Source organism: Borostomias antarcticus (assembly GCF_949987555.1).
Source record: "Borostomias antarcticus genome assembly, chromosome: 18".
Lineage (NCBI taxonomy): Eukaryota > Metazoa > Chordata > Actinopteri > Stomiiformes > Stomiidae > Borostomias > Borostomias antarcticus.
Window position 1 is genome coordinate 6,791,014 of NC_140251.1, and position 18,146 is coordinate 6,809,159.

At 49.9% G+C, this 18,146-nt stretch overlaps 1 protein-coding gene across 1 annotated transcript; it reads right to left on the bottom strand.

The window, feature by feature from the left end:
• Nucleotides 1-286: 286 nt before the first annotated feature.
• On the bottom strand, nucleotides 287-17,165 carry LOC311320823 (protein phosphatase 1 regulatory subunit 12A; the record flags this gene model as incomplete). The annotated part of the gene is made up of 25 exons (XM_084452668.1): nucleotides 287-1,673; nucleotides 2,548-2,598; nucleotides 2,966-3,016; nucleotides 3,183-3,287; nucleotides 3,501-3,564; nucleotides 3,663-3,688; nucleotides 3,804-3,866; nucleotides 3,989-4,092; nucleotides 4,337-4,439; nucleotides 4,567-4,689; nucleotides 5,758-5,848; nucleotides 7,058-7,174; nucleotides 7,264-7,362; nucleotides 7,578-7,667; nucleotides 7,785-7,873; nucleotides 8,231-8,430; nucleotides 8,589-8,714; nucleotides 8,929-9,167; nucleotides 9,569-9,654; nucleotides 10,327-10,401; nucleotides 10,787-10,931; nucleotides 11,811-11,967; nucleotides 13,470-13,588; nucleotides 13,839-13,969; nucleotides 16,890-17,165. 25 exons carry the CDS (start codon nucleotides 17,163-17,165, stop codon nucleotides 1,587-1,589), a joined length of 2,817 nt encoding a protein of 938 aa, XP_084308794.1. The 3' UTR covers nucleotides 287-1,586.
• Between the last annotated feature and the right edge of the window lie 981 nt (nucleotides 17,166-18,146).

The following is an 18,146-nucleotide window of genomic DNA, read 5'->3' on the forward strand; positions in this document are numbered from 1 at the left end:
AGTAGTGTATATACCAGGCTGGTTAGTCATCTGAGGGCCCAGGGTGAAAATGTTATTGGTATATCTTGCTGAATTGAAATGTCATGGCAGGCAGGCACTTCGACTTGTGACTGAATCTGCAATGAGCTTGTAAGGATCCTACGACTGTTACTGTTAAGTCAACACCAATAAAAGCCTCCATAATAATCAACCACTGGCTACAAACTCACACACTTTCTTTATTAGGTGCCGACATTCATTTAATATATTAGAAAACAAACAAACAAACGTGAAGGAAGAGGACTAGGTGAAATTTCATTTCAGAAGGTTATTATTTAAGACTAATATTATTTATACACATGTATAATATACATAACCGTGCTCCCTTGCAAAAGAGAGGGATTGACATTAGGCAATGAAAAAATATGAAAATATCTTCATCATGATAATGGTAATAATTAAAATCAATGCATAGCATATTAGGCTTTTACAAAACAGCAAGTTCTATGTTGCAATGACCATTGACCTTCAGCTCTGTGGCGATAGACTCCTCCCCCTCCCTTCCCCAATAGCGACCTCAGGAGGGAGTTCAGGTGTTGGAGAGGAGAGGAGTCATTTTGTACAAGATAGATTCATTAAGAGGACAGGCAAAGCCACACAGACCTGGTACTGCTTTGCAGTGACTAAAGTGCTGGTCAACAGGCCGGTATCTGTGGTCGTTAAGGAGGATGGAGTCATGTGTCCGTGGTGGTCACAAAAATAGTGGGGAGTGCACTGGTGGAGAGGTAGGTGGGTTCAAACACTGTGTGGAATGACACTACCGATAAAGAATCTGGAGACCTCCCCTGTATTCAAGAGACAGTCGAACATGAGATAGCAGTGGCTGAAATATCTCCTCTGCCTGCCTCGCTGTCGAAAAAAACCATGTTTAGTCAGGATGTTAGAAAAGGAGAAGTGTGTGGATTACACTAAAACCCTGGTGAGAAATGCCTGGGGGGCCAGAGTGGGCCTGGGGTGGTTAGTAGTTTGTGGAGTAAATTTGTGGATACATTGCATGAAATGTGGTCACAAAAAAATAAATAGTAAAGTGGGAACTAAAAGGGCCAAGTTGCCTTGGGCTTGTGGAATGTGCATTGAGGGTGTGTGTGTGTGTCTGTGTGTGTGTGATGCACGCAAAGGAATGCGTGTGTGTGCGTGCATATTAGTGTTTCCCCTGGTGCACAGTTCTAGATTGTGTGTTCATCCATGTTTCACAAGCCACGGGCATTTGGCCTTTGTCAAGTCTCTCTCGCTGCTACTGTGGAAGCCGCGGACCAGAGACCGTGGTGGCGTAGGTCCTGTGGTGAACAGTGGACGTTAAGGCACACGCAAGCCACTACGAGGGGCCGGGGGGCCACGTCAAGAAGAGGCGTCACAGTCAAGTCAAGCTACGGTGTTCATTTGTGTACGACATTCTCGCTCGCTTCTTTCCCCTTCACTCTGTCTTTGGCACTGGGAGGAATGTGTGTGTGTGTGTGTGTGTGTGTGTGTGGGGGGGGGTGGACGGAGGGAGGAGTGAGGAGGAGGGGTTCCCTGCAGGCTCTCTGCGTCTCTCTCTCTCTCTCCGTCTATTTGGAGAGCTTGCTGATGACACGGATCAGAGCTCCGTTTTCATCTTTCAGACGCTGGTTGTCGGCTCGCAGGTCCCCCAGCACCTAGGAGGGGCAGAAGCACACGGCAGAACGTCGTTGGGTTGACTTGTGTGGCGTGTGAGAATTAAAATAGTTTTTTCTTGTAACAAGTAAGCTGTATTTCAGATGAGATATGTCTAAAAAAAAAGAGTTCAAATAAGGAAGACAGTAGTAAATCTTGATCTTTAGGGTGTCATGGTGAAGAGATAGGGAAGAGACCTCTACAATGAGAGGAGAATGGAAAGGTTAAACCACAAAGCATTCTCCTTGTTTGACGCTAGTGAACTGACCACAACGCTAGTGAACTGACCACAGTGCTAGTGAACTGACCAAAGCGCTAGTGAACTGACCAAAGCGCTAGTGAACTGACCACAACGCTAGTGATCTGACCCAACACTAGTGAACTGACCACAACGCTAGTGAACTGACCACAACGCTAGTGATCTGACCCAACACTAGTGAACTGACCACAACACTAGTGAACTGACCACAACGCTAGTGATCTGACCCAACACTAGTGAACTGACCACAACGCTAGTGAACTGACCACAACACTAGTGAACTGACCACAACACTAGTGAACTGACCACAACACTAGTGAACTGACCACAATGCTAGTGAACTGACCACAACACTAGTGAACTGACCACAACACTAGTGAACTGACCACAACACTAGTGAACTGACCACAACACTAGTGAACTAACCACAACGCTAGTGATCTGACCACAACACTAGTGATCTGACCACAACACTAGTGATCTGACCACAACGCTAGTGAACTGACCACAATGCTAGTGATCTGACCACAATGCTAGTGATCTGCGCAAACAGGACCGGTGAGCTAATCAGACTTGTGCATGCAGTGTTCTCTCTCTCTCTCTCTCTCTCTCCTCACCTTCAGCTCCTCCTCCAGCTCAGCCACACGCCGCTCCAACATCCTCCGCTCCTGACACCCACACATGGAGAGAGAGAAAGAGGGAGAGAGAGAGAGACAGAGAGAGAAAGACAGAAAGAGAGAAAGACAGAAAGAGAACAAGAAAGTCAGAAAGAAAGAGAGGGAGAGAGAGAAAAAGAAAGAGATAGAAAGAGAGAGGGGGAGAGAGGGGGATAGAGAGAGAAAGAGACAGGGGGAGAGAGGGGGATAGAGAGAGAAAGAAAGAGGGGGAGAGAGAGAGATAGAGAGAGAGAGAGAGAGACACAGAGGGAGAGAGAGAGAGAGAGAGAGTGACCAGGAGGCAGTGGTGGCAGTAGTGAGGCAAGGCAGCGCAGCATGGTGCTGGTCTCTGGTAATTCACGTCAGGCTGGTCTCTTACCTTCTTCTCCAGCTCCAGCAGGGCTGAACAATCGCTAAACCGCTCCTGTCTCTGCAAAACACACGGACAGACGATAAAACACCAGTTATGTCAGCTGACGTATTGAAAAAGGGTCTACTGTACAAATGGTTGGCAGAGCCATGCTTAGTTTTTGCACTAGTTAGACTGAGCTAGGCGCGCTGCTACATTGACGTGGCAGGGTGGAGACGCGTGTCACCTGCGTGGCCTTGTCCAGGTCCCCCCTGGTCTGGGTCACTGTCCGCTGAGTGTCCTGCAGCTGGGACTGGAGCTGGCTGTTCTCTCTGGAGACCTCCTCGAAAAGCTGGAATACACACACGCATGCACGCACACACGCACACACGCACACACGCGCACACGCGCACACACACACACACACACACACACACACACACACACACACACACACACACACACACACACACACACACACACACACACACACACAGAGTGAGTGACAGGGAGAGTGAGGGCTAAGATGGACAGAAACGGAGTTTCCCCTATTCAAACCCGTTACCTTTTTGTAATCCTTTGTTTCGGACCCTTCACCCGGACGGCAGTCGTTGCAGGACAGGTCGGACCTGAGATGGGGAGGGGTCAGAGGTCACGCCACGTAAACACGCGGACAGAACATGTGAAGATACAGGACTGATCAGAAGGGCAGAGGGCAAATCCATACCTGGAGCTCAGATGCCTGCCCGACTGCTAGCATGGAAACACAGGGGAGACAACGGTCAGTGTGACATCCGCACGCACACACACACACACACACACACACACACACACACACACACACATGCAGGCGGTCAGTCATACAGACCATTGAGTCCTGCACGCCGCTGCTTCCAAACTCCTCCTCCCCGCTAGGGTCGTTGTCGTCACTCTGCAGTGGGGGAGGGGAGACAGCCGGTCGGTTGCTACCAATGCTGACGTCAAAAGTCGTATTTTCAGCTTTACAACGACCAGGGCCGTCCCCCCCCGTGCATACAGTAACTGTCCACTCACCTCTCCCGTCCTCTGGGCCCTCCTCCGGGCCCGGGCCCTCCGCCGCTCCCTGCTCTCCCGGGCCAAGCGCTCGCTCTCGCTCTCCGCCGCGCTGCCCTCCGCGTCTGAGCGACAGGACGACACCGGGTCACGTTACAGTCAGCCACGCTAGCAGGTTAGAAGTTAGAGAGAGACAGACAGTGTGTGTGTGCGCGTGCGTGTGCGGGTGTGCATGTGTTTGTATATATGTGTGAGTGTGTGTGTATGTGTGTGTGAGTGTGTGTGTGTTTGTGTGTATATATGCGTGTGTGTGTGTGTGTGTGTGTGTGCGTGTGTATATGTGGGTGTGTGTGTGTGTGTCACGCCCACCTCTGCGGTCGGCGCTCTGGGGACGGGGGGCTCCAGCTGGCTGGGTGAGGCCCAGGAGGTCGGACTTCTGCAGGCTGGCGATCCGAGACCTCCAGCTCACCTCCTGTCAACACAGTTAATCACCTGCCTGTGACACTCAACTGACCCCGCAACAACACATGCTAATGGGCGCCATGCGGCCAGAGGGGCGGGGCCTCGCACCCGAGCTGCGTTAAAAATACCTCTCTCACCCCTTCCTCCGCCTTCTTCTGCTTGGCCTCCTTCTCCTTCTCCTCCTCCTCTCGTCTTTCCTTCCCCTTGTTGTCCGTCTTCATGGTCTTCTCGGCCTCCTGGAGGTCTGTTAGCGTCACTCCCTGGTGACAGAGCGCGCACAGAGCAGGGATCGGACACAGAGATCTCTCACAGCTGGTCTCGGCCAGATGCCAGACTCGAGATCTCCGCCACTGTAAGTCTGGAGATGCCTCCATTGAAAGTCGTCGCTAGGACGCTACCAATCAGAGCCCCCGCCTACATCTCCAACAACTGCGGGAATATCACTTAATTGCCTGTCGATGGTACACATATACATACACACTATATATATATATATATATATATATATACACATATATATGTGGCAATAAAAGAGATGGGAATATGGATCTTTTCAGATAAATTTGAGGAGTGCCTACAGTTTGCATGTTCTACATTTTATTATAAGTGTGTCATGCGTTGCTGGACCCGCAGTGGTCTGGTCTTGGTCTAGACTCGGTCTCCATAAATCCTGGTCTTGGTCATGACTCTGGTCTGGGTCTAAGGTGGTCTGGTCTGGGTCTAAGGTGGTCTGGTCTGGGTCTAAGGTGGTCTGGGTCTAAGGAGGTCTGGTCTGGGTCTAAGGTGGTCTGGGTCTAAGGAGGTCTGGTCTGGGTCTAAAGTGGTCTGGTCTGGGTCTAAAGTGGTCTGGGTCTAAGGAGGTCTGGTCTGGGTCTAAAGTGGTCTGGTCTGGGTCTAAGGAGGTCTGGTCTGGGTCTAAGGTGGTCTGGTCTGGGTCTAAGGTGGTCTGGTCTGGGTCTAAGGTGGTCTGGGTCTAAGGTGGTCTGGTCTGGGTCTAAAGTGGTCTGGTCTGGGTCTAAGGAGGTCTGGTCTGGGTCTAAGGTGGTCTGGTCTGGGTCTAAGGTGGTCTGGTCTGGGTCTAAGGTGGTCTGGTCTGGGTCTAAGGTGGTCTGGTCTGGGTCTAAGGTGGTCTGGGTCTAAGGTGGTCTGGGTCTAAGGTGGTCTGGTCTGGGTCTAAGGTGGTCTGGTCTGGGTCTAAGGTGGTCTGGTCTGGGTCTAAGGTGGTCTGGTCTGGGTCTAAGGTGGTCTGGGTCTAAGGTGGTCTGGTCTGGGTCTAAGGTGGTCTTCTTGACTACAGCACGGCGTGGCGCTGAGGGCCGGGCGCTGACCTGAGTGGAGCGGCGTGACTGGCGGGCGTGTCGGGAGCGGGCCTTCCTCTGGGCCTCGGCCTCCTCGTCGCGGACCGGCGTCAGATAGGACCTGCAACGCAACACGGAGAACAACACCCCCCCAAGTTAGCGCCGCCGAGCCCCGCCCACTGTTTAAAAGGTCAACTGTAAACAGCCATAAACCAGACAGGTGCTGTAAACACAGAGAGAGAGAGAGAGAGAGAGAGAGAGAGAGATAATGAAAGAGAAAAGGAGAGGGAGAGAGAGAAAGAGAGAGAGAAGGAGAGGGAGAGAGAAAGAGGAGAGGGAGAGAGAGAAAGAGAGAGAGAAGGAGAGGGAGATAGGGATGGGCATCAATGATCGAAGATCGATAATTGATTGATAATGATTTTGGTCGATCACAAAAAAATGTGAAATTCAGTGGAAATTAGTTTGTCTACGTTCTGTGTGAGAAATGTAATTTGTTGAATTAGTAGGCTACGCGATGACGCAACAGGTTCCCCAAGTAACGGTATAGTTGATGCATAGTAATATTTTTCCAGTCCAGCAGCAGCAGAACAGCCTAGCCATGTTGAAGACGAAGTGGGCAAAACGAAGTTTGGCGTGGGATCATTTTTATTTAAAAGGCGACACGGCTTAGGTTGGCAAATTAGCAGGTTGGCCATATTAGCGCAAACCTACCTCTGCATCACGGCAACCTCGGTCCCCTCAGAGAGAGTGTTTTCTGCGGCTGGCCTGACTGTCACCAGATTGCGTTCGCGTCTCACCCCTGAGCATGTTAATATGCTCATCTTTCTGAACAAGAACCAGTAGGCCTACTAGGCTCTCACTGGATTAAGTATAAGCTGGACGCTCTTAAGGACACTTATGTTTACGTTTTCAGTCATCCAGTCATCCGAGTATTTATTTTTTAACGTTACTGCTGGTGAGTAACGTTAGCTTATTTTTGCTATATTTTTTATTTATTTAACGTAAAATGTGTTAAACAATACGCTACTCACTGCCTTGTTTATTTAAGAGGATTGTTATTGGACTGAAGTGTCTAGTTTGAATGCCGTTTTGAGGGCAATCGCGTCAGCATGCGTGGACAGCCTAATGTAGGCTAACGTTATCAGAACACAAGAAATAAGGCTATTTTCAAGGAAACATGCTTTATTTGTTATTTCTGCCTTAGGCGTTGTTTTAATGGAAAAAAGCTTATCAATTAATCGATAGTTAATTCTTTCAATTATCGAAAAATAAATTTAGATCATTTGCCCATCCCTAGAGGGAGAGAGAAATACACGACAACCCGACTCACTTGCGTCTCTGCTTGGTCTCGGAGTCGCCGGTCGTGGTCGTGGTGGTGGTGGTGGTGACGGAGTTCGAGGTGGCGGTGGAAACGGGGTCCTTCTTCTCCGCCTGTTCCTGAGCGAGTCTGCGGACAGGAAGCAGTCAGAGGCCGGCGGGCTCACGCACACGGGCGATTCAGGAAGAGAGAGACGGTCAGACAGACGGGCGCCGTACCTCTGGGCCACCAGACTGTTGAGCCGGCTGAGTCCTGCGGAGCTGGTTCCTGTGGTCGAGGTCGTCGTGGGGTCATCCAGTCTCCTCCCGTAAGATGAGCTGGACACAAAACAAAACACATTCCGCTTTTTAAAAAAAAAAGAAGAAAAAAAAAGAGGGGTGGGAATCGACCGCAGAAAACAAAAAAACAACAACAAACAACAACAACAAAAAACAGCACTCAAGTGGCATAGCATGAAGCAGTGAACACATAACATGTGACACGCAGGAGCGCAGGCAGAAAGCAGGCAGGGCGGTGGGCAGTGGAGACTGACCTGCGAGGCAGGGAGGGGGCGGAGCTAGTGAGGTCGCCGCCTGACTGACTATGGTGGCGCCGGGTGTAAGAGGAGCTACGGCTGAGCCAGCTGATGGGAGACAGAGCGACAACGAGAAAAGATGCGGTGAACCTGACCGTTGGTTTCCCACCTGCGTCAACACACACACACACAACTGGGCCGGCTGGCGCCACACGCCGCACACACCTGCTCGAGTTGTCGGGGGGGTTGCTGCTGTCGGGGATGTTGAAGAGGCGGCGGGTCGGAGTGGGCGGCACCCGGGCGAGCCTGGGCTCCTGAACGAGACGCGAGGGAGGGAGTCCATCAACCCGTCGGTGGTCAGAGTACCATGTACCATTACCACGCAGTCACTCCCTACTTGGGTTGCAAAATTACAGGAGTATTCACAAACTTCCCATGGGAATTAACAGGAATTTATGAGAATTAATGGGAATTAACGGGAATAAACTGGAAAACTAAATTTATTCCAGTTAATTCCCATATATTTCCAGTTTATTCCCGTTTAATTGCTACTAATTCCCATCAATTCCCGTTGGGAATTTTGTGAATTTTCATGGAATTTTGAAACCCTACTTACAATGCTACGGGCTGCAGCGTGTGTGGCACGCTGTTGGACGAGGGGAGGCGGGTACCTTGCTGTCAGCCTCCGAGCTGAGGCGGGGGCTGGAGGCCGAGCGGGTCATGCCCCCCGGGGCGGAGGTCTCCGGCGGCCTGCTGCTGCCCTCCTGACCGGGGTCGGCCACGCCCGCCGAGCCCAGGGTCACGGAGCTGCCCGCCTTCCTCAGAGACGTCCTCCAGGATCCGGGAGCCGCCTCAGAGGCCGGGGGCTTCCCTGGGTCCTGCAACACAGAGTGGGGTGGGGGGGCATGACCGTCATCCACCGTCACAAGACCGACCAGACGATGGCCCTGGAGCGGTATGCTCTCCTCGTGACATACTCGCACCCCAGCCAATCAGCAGTCACGGGGGGGGGCCGGGTTAGAGATGTACACAGGCGGAGTCTGACCTTTTTCACCTGGTTTCCTGAAGTGCTGGTTGCCATGGAGGTAGCGTGGGTGGCGGAGCTGTTGCGCTTATTGTTCAAGTTGTTGATGATCTCTCTGTTCTTCGCTTTCTCTGCAACGTTACAGACAGTGACGCTATTAAAACCCAGACTGCACAATCCCATCAGGCCTAGCAGCTGCGTTCCACACACAGACTGTTTGAAATGTATGCTCAACGCCGTCCGTACCTCGGGCGTCTCATTCAAAGCGCGACTACTGAGGGTGCGCAGGGACACGTTTGACGCGATTCGTTCCCGGTTTTTGTCAGCGGCGGGCCTTCCTCTCACCTGACTCGGCGTCGCTCTCGGACTCGCTCTCCTCCTCGGAGCTGGAGCTGCTGGAGGCCTTGGCCAGGGTCTGGTTCTGAGCCTGGGCCGGGGTCTGGGGGTTCTGGTTCTGGGAGCCCGGCACGGCCTCCTCCTCCTCCTCCTCAGCCGGGCTGGCCTGCAGGGCCGGCGGGGGTGGGTGCTTCTCGCGCTCGTGGAGGCAGATCTTCTCCTTGCTGCTCATACGAGAAATTGAGGTCCTGCGGGGGGGGGGCAAGGACAGAACAACAGGTGGCATGCAGGAGCCAATCAGTGTAGGTGATCACTCTGGGTGTAGCCAATGAGAAGAGAGTGTCATGTGTGGCCAAAACGCACTAATCAGCGAGACACATGAGATCTCCGTTTAGCGTGAAACAAGACACCTAGTCAGAATCTGAATTCACTGTTTCTAAAAACGGCAGTTGCTACTTCAGAGAGGGTTGGGGGAGTGAGTCCTTAGCCGGACCTGTCAGTGTCGCGCCAGCGTGGGGTCAAGAGGGTGCAAGCAGCAAGGTCACACCTCCATGCACACACGCTATGCTATGTGTCTGTGATTCAGACAGAGACAGCCTCACACACACACACACACACACACACACACACACAAACGTTACACACTGACCTGCGCGGGCGAACAGGGGCGACAGAGATGGTTGGGCTGGTCTCGATGACGGGCGCCTGGGACAGCTTCTCCTTCTCACTGCGTAGCTGCGGAGAGACCCAGAGCCATCTTCAGTACAGGGTACAGAACATGTCAGTGACACTAGAAAGTGAGGTAAGTAAGTAGCCTTGAGAACCAATGGTTCTGGAGCCTAGTGGCCCATAGGGCAGGAGCCTATCTCCTGATTCCTTAGCGTGAGGCAACTTGAACTTACAAATACACCCCCTGGACATGACGCTACTATGTCACAGAGACTTCCCCCAATCCAACCCTTGATGCTGAGTGCCAGTCAGAGAAGGTAAATGGTAAATGGACTGCACTTATATAGCGCTTTTCCATCTTAGCGGCACTCAAAGCGCTTTACAATGCCCTCTTATTCACCCATTCACACACACATTCACACACCAATGGCGGTAGCTGCCATGCAAGGTGCTAACCTGCTCATTGGGAGCAATTTGGCGTAAGGTGTCTTGCTCAAGGACACTTCGACATGTGGACAGTCGGAGCTGGGATTCGAACCACCGACCCTTCGATCACTGAACGACCCGCTCTACCAACTGAGCTACAGCCGCCCCCAAGGTACCATTGGGTACCATTTTGTATAGGTTTTGGTCTGACTCAACCTCCTAATCTCAGGGAGGACACTCTAACCACAAGGCCACTGAGCAGGTAACACTAGAACGCGAAGGCACAATGAGAGCGGGTAAGTTAAGACGTACGGCGTTCTGCTTCTTCTGCAGCTCCTCAAGAGTGTCGACTAAATTCTCATCGGCGACATCCAACGCGGTCTGGCCCTGAAAACGAGGTCGATCACAAGCACAACATGCAGCGTCAGCGTATTTAGTTGGCGGTATCCTGGCACCGGCCAAACCACCGTGTCACAGAATAGAGTGGAGTGCATGTGCAGCCCATCTGTCTCTGCATGCCCAGGGCGGGATTAGAACCCAGGGATCCCGCTCGGAAGGCGGGACACGCTGACAGTTGGACGTCCCCCTTGGAGGGACTGTCAGCGCTCCTTTGAGGAGTGAGTTTCACCAGCTACTCCACGTTTCACTCAGTTACACATGCATTGCATCAATGAGATTTTGTGTGTGCGTGTGTGTGTGTGTGAGAGAGAGAGAGAGAGAGAGAGAGAGAGAGAGAGAGAGAGGAATAAAATGCCTGTGCTGGTCCCCTCACCACGATGTTGATGGCGGCCATGTCACACATGCTGTCGGCCAGCAGGGAGCACACCTCCTCCTGTCCCCAGTGAGCAGCAGCATGCAGGGCTGTCCATCCGTCACAGTCCCTACTGTCCACATCCAGCCCACACTGCAACAACACCCTGACACACACACAGACCAGACAGAGAGAGAGAGAGAGATGGAGAGAGAAAGAGAGAGATGGAGAGAAGAGAGAGAGATGGAGAGAGAAATGAAGAGAGAGATGGAGACGAAGAGAGATGGAGAGAGAGAAGACGAGAGAGAAAGGTGGAGAGAGAGAGATGGAGGGAGAGGAGAGAGAGAGGAGACAGAGAGAGATGGAGAGGAGAGAGATGGAGATAAGACCACAAAGGATGGAGGGAGAGAGCACAGGGATGAAAGAGGGGATGAGGAACAGACAGTTGTACCGTTTGAGGCCAGAATCCTCCAGAAGCTCTTATGTGTGTGACATGACTTCCAGCTAGGGTAGCTAACCCTAACCCTGACTTCCAGATAGGGTAGCTAACCCTAACCCTGACTTCCAGATAGGGTAGCTAACCCTAACCCTGACTTCCAGCTAGGGTAGCTAACCCTAACCCTAACCCTGACTTCCAGCTAGGGTAGCTAACCCTAACCCTAACCCTGACTTCCAGATAGGGTAGCTAACCCTAACCCTGACTTCCAGCTAGGGTAGCTAGCCCTAACCCTGACTTCCAGATAGGGTAGCTAACCCTAACCCTGACTTCCAGCTAGGGTAGCTAGCCCTAACCCTAACCCTGACTTCCAGATAGGGTAGCTAACCCTAACCCTGACTTCCAGATAGGGTAGCTAACCCTAACCCTGACTTCCAGATAGGGTAGCTAACCCTAACCCTGACTTCCAGCTAGGGTAGCTAGCCCTAACCCTAACCTCCAGATAGGGTAGCTAACCCTAACCCTGACTTCCAGCTAGGGTAGCTAGCCCTAACCCTGACTTCCAGATAGGATAGCTAACCCTAACCCTAACCCTGACTTCCAGCTCACTTCATGACTTCGATGTAGCCCTTGGCAGCGGCGACGTGGAGAGGCGTGGCCTTGGTGTTGGGGTGAGGTGTGAGAGTACCGCTCCCCGCCAGCACGGCCATGGCGTCCTGCAGCATGACACGCTCCTCCTCCCTGCGGGCCTTGTCCACGTCTATGCCTGAGGGACACGCAACAAACACACATTAAAGCACACAGGCTCGCACACTCGCATGCGCACGCACACGCATACACATACACACCCACACACACTCGCAATCGCACACACACACACACACACACACACACACACACACACACACACACACACACACACACACACACACACACACACACACATGCACTGGAAGGCAAATGTTAAGTCAATGATTAAACAGATATTCTGTTTGTGGATGTGTGTCATTTGGTTAATTTTCCTATCAGTTAAAGAAGGCAGCTACCGTACATCTCTGAATCTCCTCATGAGTCTAGCTGCATTCCAGCCATGGCTGCTCTTATCAGGTTGCAGAGAGAGAGGACGCAACGACAACGTGCTCCAAACAGGGAAACAACACGCCTGGAAAAGTAGAGGTGTGGACAGAACAGCTTCCTAATGCTGCCGCAGGTAGCCGTCCAAAGCATGTCTCCATGTTCAATAGCAGCGTTAGCGGCAAGGCTAACGACACCTCAACGTCACAAGGATTTTTTTTTTTTAAGGATTGTACAATAAGATGTTAAAATATGGGTATATAACAAACGTATGGCTTGTGTAAATTGTAAATTGTGTACTTTGTAATAATCTGTAGTCTTTTTAGAGCACATCACCAAGTTGGCAGTAACATTTCACTGTATACTGCACCCCAGCAGTGCCCAATATGCCGATCGTGATCGACCAGTACTGTAGGTCGCAGAGGCTATGCTGGTAAAAAAAGCCATACAAAAAAAAGGTGACTTGATGATGTGTGTTGAAGTTGCGTGTGCGGAGGCAAGCAGTCACGTCATCTCTCTTGTCCAAATGAGCAACTTCTTCCTCCTGCTACTTTGTAGATTACAAGTGTGACCTTTTGAACTGCAGTTTAGCTATTTTAATGATTTCAATCATGTGTGGGTTGATTTCGTCATTGTTTAAGGCTTGTAGGTGCAGCTGCTACAACTCGTTTTATACAATCTATTTTGTACCGCGGTTAGGGCTTATAGTAGCCTAGCAAAATCTATCAGAAACTCGAAAAAAGTCAGGACTATACAACCCATTCAGTGCAAGTCAGTGTATTGAGCTGTGTGATTGATTCATTTAAGTAGACTAAAGACACTGTTCTGACAAAGTTAACGTTCCACTTTCAGTGTGAAGTAATTGGTAGCTTGATCAATAAATGTATTCTTTGATTTTGAAACCGTAGCCGTATGTTATTTCGGTTGTATGTTGTTATTTTTTTATGGGTTTTCAGCAATGTGATTGTTTTTAAGATAAGATATGACTGTAATGAGACATTAATTAAAACCTAGCCAATGTTAAGTGAAGAGTGACATAAGGGTGGGGGCTCCAGGGGTGGAGGCGGTAGATCTTGCTGAGCTGGTCATTTTAAAAGTATCTCACAAGCCCAAAAAGTATGGGCACCCCTGTTGTACACTGTACTACGTACATGTGACGAATAAATCTGAATGTGGATCTGAATCAATCCCCACCCTGCTTCTTGATCTCGGCCTTGAGGAGTCTCTCCATGGCGTCCTCCGTGGCCACGTCCAGCGGCAGTTCACCCTCGCTGTTCACCGCGCCCACCTGCGCGCCGTGCTCTATCAGGTACCTGCAACACGCGCACGCACAGAAAGGTTCCTACGCTGGCAGTATCGTTTCACACAGCCACGAACTCACGCACGCACGCGCACGTAGCATGACTTCAGCATTTAGGTAGGCAGCGTTCAGACACATCTATATTCAGACACATTTATGTCTGTGTTCAGACACATTTATATTCTTGGACACTCATTCCATGGCATGCCACTGTCACAGCTGCAGGAACGTCAGTGACGTCGTGTCAGCGGGATGAGACCTACTTGGTGATCTGGATGAAACCGCAGGAGGCGGCGGCGTGAAGAGGAGTCCAGCCCTCGTTGTCCCCCCGGTTGACGTCACTCCCGCTCTCCACCAGGAACTGCACCATGTCAGAGTTCTCGTCTATGCAGGCCTGCCAGAGAACACACACACACACAGACCACACTGTACTGCACTGTCACACACACAGCATTCTCATCTATACAGGCCTGCCAGAGACCACACACAAACACCACACTGTACTCCACCATCACACACACACACACCACTGAATTCCACCATCACACACACACACACACACCACTGAACTCCACCATCACACACACCACACTGTACTCCACACACGCAGCCTATTAGAGCAGTGCACTTCCACTGAAAAGGCCGTGGAAACATAGCCTAGTGTTCTGGAATACAATTGCCTTAGTAAGGAGATCTGCTTACTTGACAAAAAGAGTATATACACACCAATCCATTTAGATGACCCTGTTGGTCAAGCCCTCTCTTGACATAGGACTGCTAAAAACAAAAAGCCAGCGTTACCAAACCTATTGAATCTCGCTAAAGGGTTTGGGCACGACGAGGCTATTAATATCTGGGAGACGGGGAGCACTTGGATTTCCTTCCTAAATGTTAACAACAACATAGCAGTTCCTTGCCCAAACACTTATCTCAGAGCTAGCCGATGCTAGCTATTGCAACAGTCCTGTTATCAGTCAGACACTATGGTCTATCGCACCATGAGTTAACCCAAAGCTTTTGTAACACCAAGGTCTTATCAATCGTAAGTACCCTGACAACAGCAACCTTTAATATTACCTAATGATGTGCGTTGAGATGATCTCCATTGTTTATTTCAATCGAGGCCTTTATCTATATTTGACCTGAGAGAGAGCCTCCTTATACAGCCTCCTAAGCCATTGACTCCAGTTTCTGACAATGTTTTAGTCCACAAAGAGCCCTGTCTGTCAGGCCGGCTATAAGCCACCTAATAGGCTTTTCTTTTCGGCACTAAGGCATCTAAATACAGGAATCACAAACCTATTTAAGGCCCCTCCCCATGTTCACCAAGTAAGATAATTGGTGGAGTTGTGGTGGTTTAGGCTAGTGAATAAAAAAGAAAAAAACCTCAAATCACTTCAGGACCAAGACTGGGTTTGTTCTCCCCTGAACTAGAAGCTCATAAAAAAAACGACTTTGCAGCTGAGTAGACCCCCTTTAACTACCGGAAACTCTCTGTTGAATGAACAGAGGGCACTTCATCTTCCACTCCGTGTTATGGGTGAGCTTTCTACCAGTCCTTCTCCTTGGGTCATCGAGTGACTCAGTGTGGAAATCGCCTTTGACAGCAGCAGCATGAGCAGTTTGAGGAATGTTTTCCATTTCTTCATCTGAAATCCCCAAAGTCCCTACCATGGGGATCTGGCAAAGAGAGAGAGAGAGAGAGGAGGAGAGAGAGAGAGAGAGAGAGAGAGAGAGAGAGAAAGAGAACGGCACAGCAGGATAGAGAGGGGAGAAGACAGAGAGGCTTTGGATGGCCAGGACGGAAAGTCTGGAGAGTGTAGGCCTATATTTAATTCTAGTTGCCAGGTAACCAGTGAGCAACAGGGGAGATGGGGATGGACAGCAGGAGAGGGACCACACCGGGCGACAGCCATGTGTGGACAAGGGCCCTCGGACATGCCGCCATACAGACAGGTCATGAAGAAGAGGAAGGGACAGGGAGGCTACACAACATCGGTATTTAAATAGACCACTTAAACACTACATAAAGACTAGTCTTGGACGGTTGTGTCACTGAGAAGACCATGGGAAGCGAACAGCTTTCGGAGGAACAAAAGAGAACACCTCTCAAGCTTTGGTATCAAGTTAATCGAACAAAACTATATCAATCATAATTCTGCGCCCCCAATGTAAAAAAAACAGAAATGTGCTTGTGTACGGCTCTATTCAAGGGAATCATAAAAGAGGAGGAAACGGTGCATCACTGAAGCCATGGGTGACACTGACACTGTCCAGGCTAGCGCTGCTCCTCTCTGTTATGACTCAGGCAGTGGGGAGGGAGCAGGGAACACTGCTAGGTTAGCTGACTACACACAGTAATGACAATGTTCGCCTCCCTGTGTGTAAGGGAGTGGGAATTACATGACAATTTCAACTCAGCCACCTAACACAAGGGGTTCTAAACTCTTGTGAAGTAATATTGCATATAGAGAATATAGCTTATATTTTAAGGGCATAAAGAATATGTCTTCTCTTGCATGCCCACAGTGGATCTGAAGTTAGGGAGGGATGACATATTGCTGCCACAGAATGTGAAAACGACTATGCATTTTCGCAAGCTTCTGTAAATAATTACACTAAAGCACCGTTTTGAACTATTCACATTTGAATGATAGGGTGGTTTTTAAAAAGGCTAGTGTCTGAAGACAAAGCATGTTGGGCCTACCATCCAATCCATGCAAATGGGACTGCCCTGGTATGAAGCAAATTGAACTTCTACCCATCCCTCACTCAAAAAAGAACAAATATAAAGATCCAGTCATTAGTCTGTCTGCAGGTGTTGTTTTCAAGGCCGTCTTATTGAAGGACAAAACAATAGATATCCTAGGTCACCAACGTGGAAAGCTCTAGGCTACAAGGGAGATATTCACACTGCAACTTAAAACGTCTGCGGCGGAAGCACAGTTCATAGTGTGTTCAGAGATCTTTTTTTCTCATGTGTCGAATAGCCTCAACCGAGTAAAAATAGACTAGCTTGAACGCAGCAGTGCGGATTCCCCAACCCTAGCCTACTTTTCGTAGCCGAGCCGACATAGAAGAATTACACACAGTTCAGTATCAGGACCAGACCGGGGTTTCCTGTTGCTTAGGCCGAGGCTTGTGCTCATCTACCAGCATTTAGAATGAGAACATCGCGCCTGAAGAGTTGCAACAACCGAAGACCTCAGTCCAAGACCACCGCGTTACGCTCGTTTCGGTAACTGTCACAGTCCCCCGGTGCTGTAACAAACTATAGTAACAGTGTAGCAATTTTATCCCAGATGATTACGTACCTGATGAAGCGCTGTCAGTCCATCTATGTTGGCGTGGTTGATGTCAGCGCCCTGCCGGAGCAGAGCCGCCACCTCCTCCTGGTCCCCGGCTGAACAAGCTGCCATGAACACGGCCCCCTGGGCGAACCGGACCCGGGCCCGGCGTGTCGCTGGGCCTGTCGAGAGCTCCCGTGTGTCCGGCCCCGTCTCGTCGGTTTCGGAGCCCAGCCATCGTTGTAATTGATCCTGTCTTCGCTGCTTAGCAGCTTCGGACCGGGAACGGTCATTCGCCGCCATCTTCCTCGGTCTCTCCGGGGCAGATTCAGCTCATAGTGCGCAGCGGGACGAGTCGGAGCGGAGCGGTCTTTCCCCGAGACTGCGCCCCCTGGCGGACGTGAGAACTCTGCAGCTGTGTTTTAGGACAGGATATCTGCCCCAGTTGCATGTAGGGATTCATGTATGATGATGACATCCTCAGACTCCCACGCAGGCAGTAACCCCCTTTTAGCTAGTCTAACTGGAGGAGGTATTATCCCCTCCTATTAAACATACCGTGAAGCTACAAACTGCCTGTAAAAAGTCATATAAAATATGTATATGTGTATATATATATATATATATATATACACATATACATATTTTATATGACTTTTAACAGGCATAATATATAAAATATTATTAATAATAACACTGATAATAATAATAATAGTAGCCTAAGCTTAAACTGTTTACAAATAACATGTCAGGCTGGATTTTGTGCCAGTAGTTTAATAGACTTGCATTAAACCAATGCCATTGGCAAACATCTTTACAGATACATTGTCACTACATACGATTTATTTTTTAAGATTAGACCTAGCAAGACAATTTCTTCCAATGTACTGAAATAAAGGCACTTGATTTAAAATCCGGATCACTTGATACGATTGTTGAAAATGGAATGAAATATTGAATTGGGTAAAAATCCATGTATTTTTTCAACAGGTTTTCCAGGTATTGACGAGTTTAAAAGAAGAAAAAAAAATTATATGAATTCTGTCCAGTGCACATCGATGGGAAACTGATTCACGTCATTCTGCAGTGAAAAAGACTGCAGATCAATAAAGTCTTATGAACAACACTCATGATTGCAAGACAGATACAGTAGCATAATAAAGTGTATCAGAAAGAAGGCACCACTATCGATTCATAAGACTGCACGTCCTGCTGGGCTTTCCAGCCGGTCGGCACCTTTCACCTTGACCTCTGACCCAGGGATGAGACGATAAGTGGGTGCTG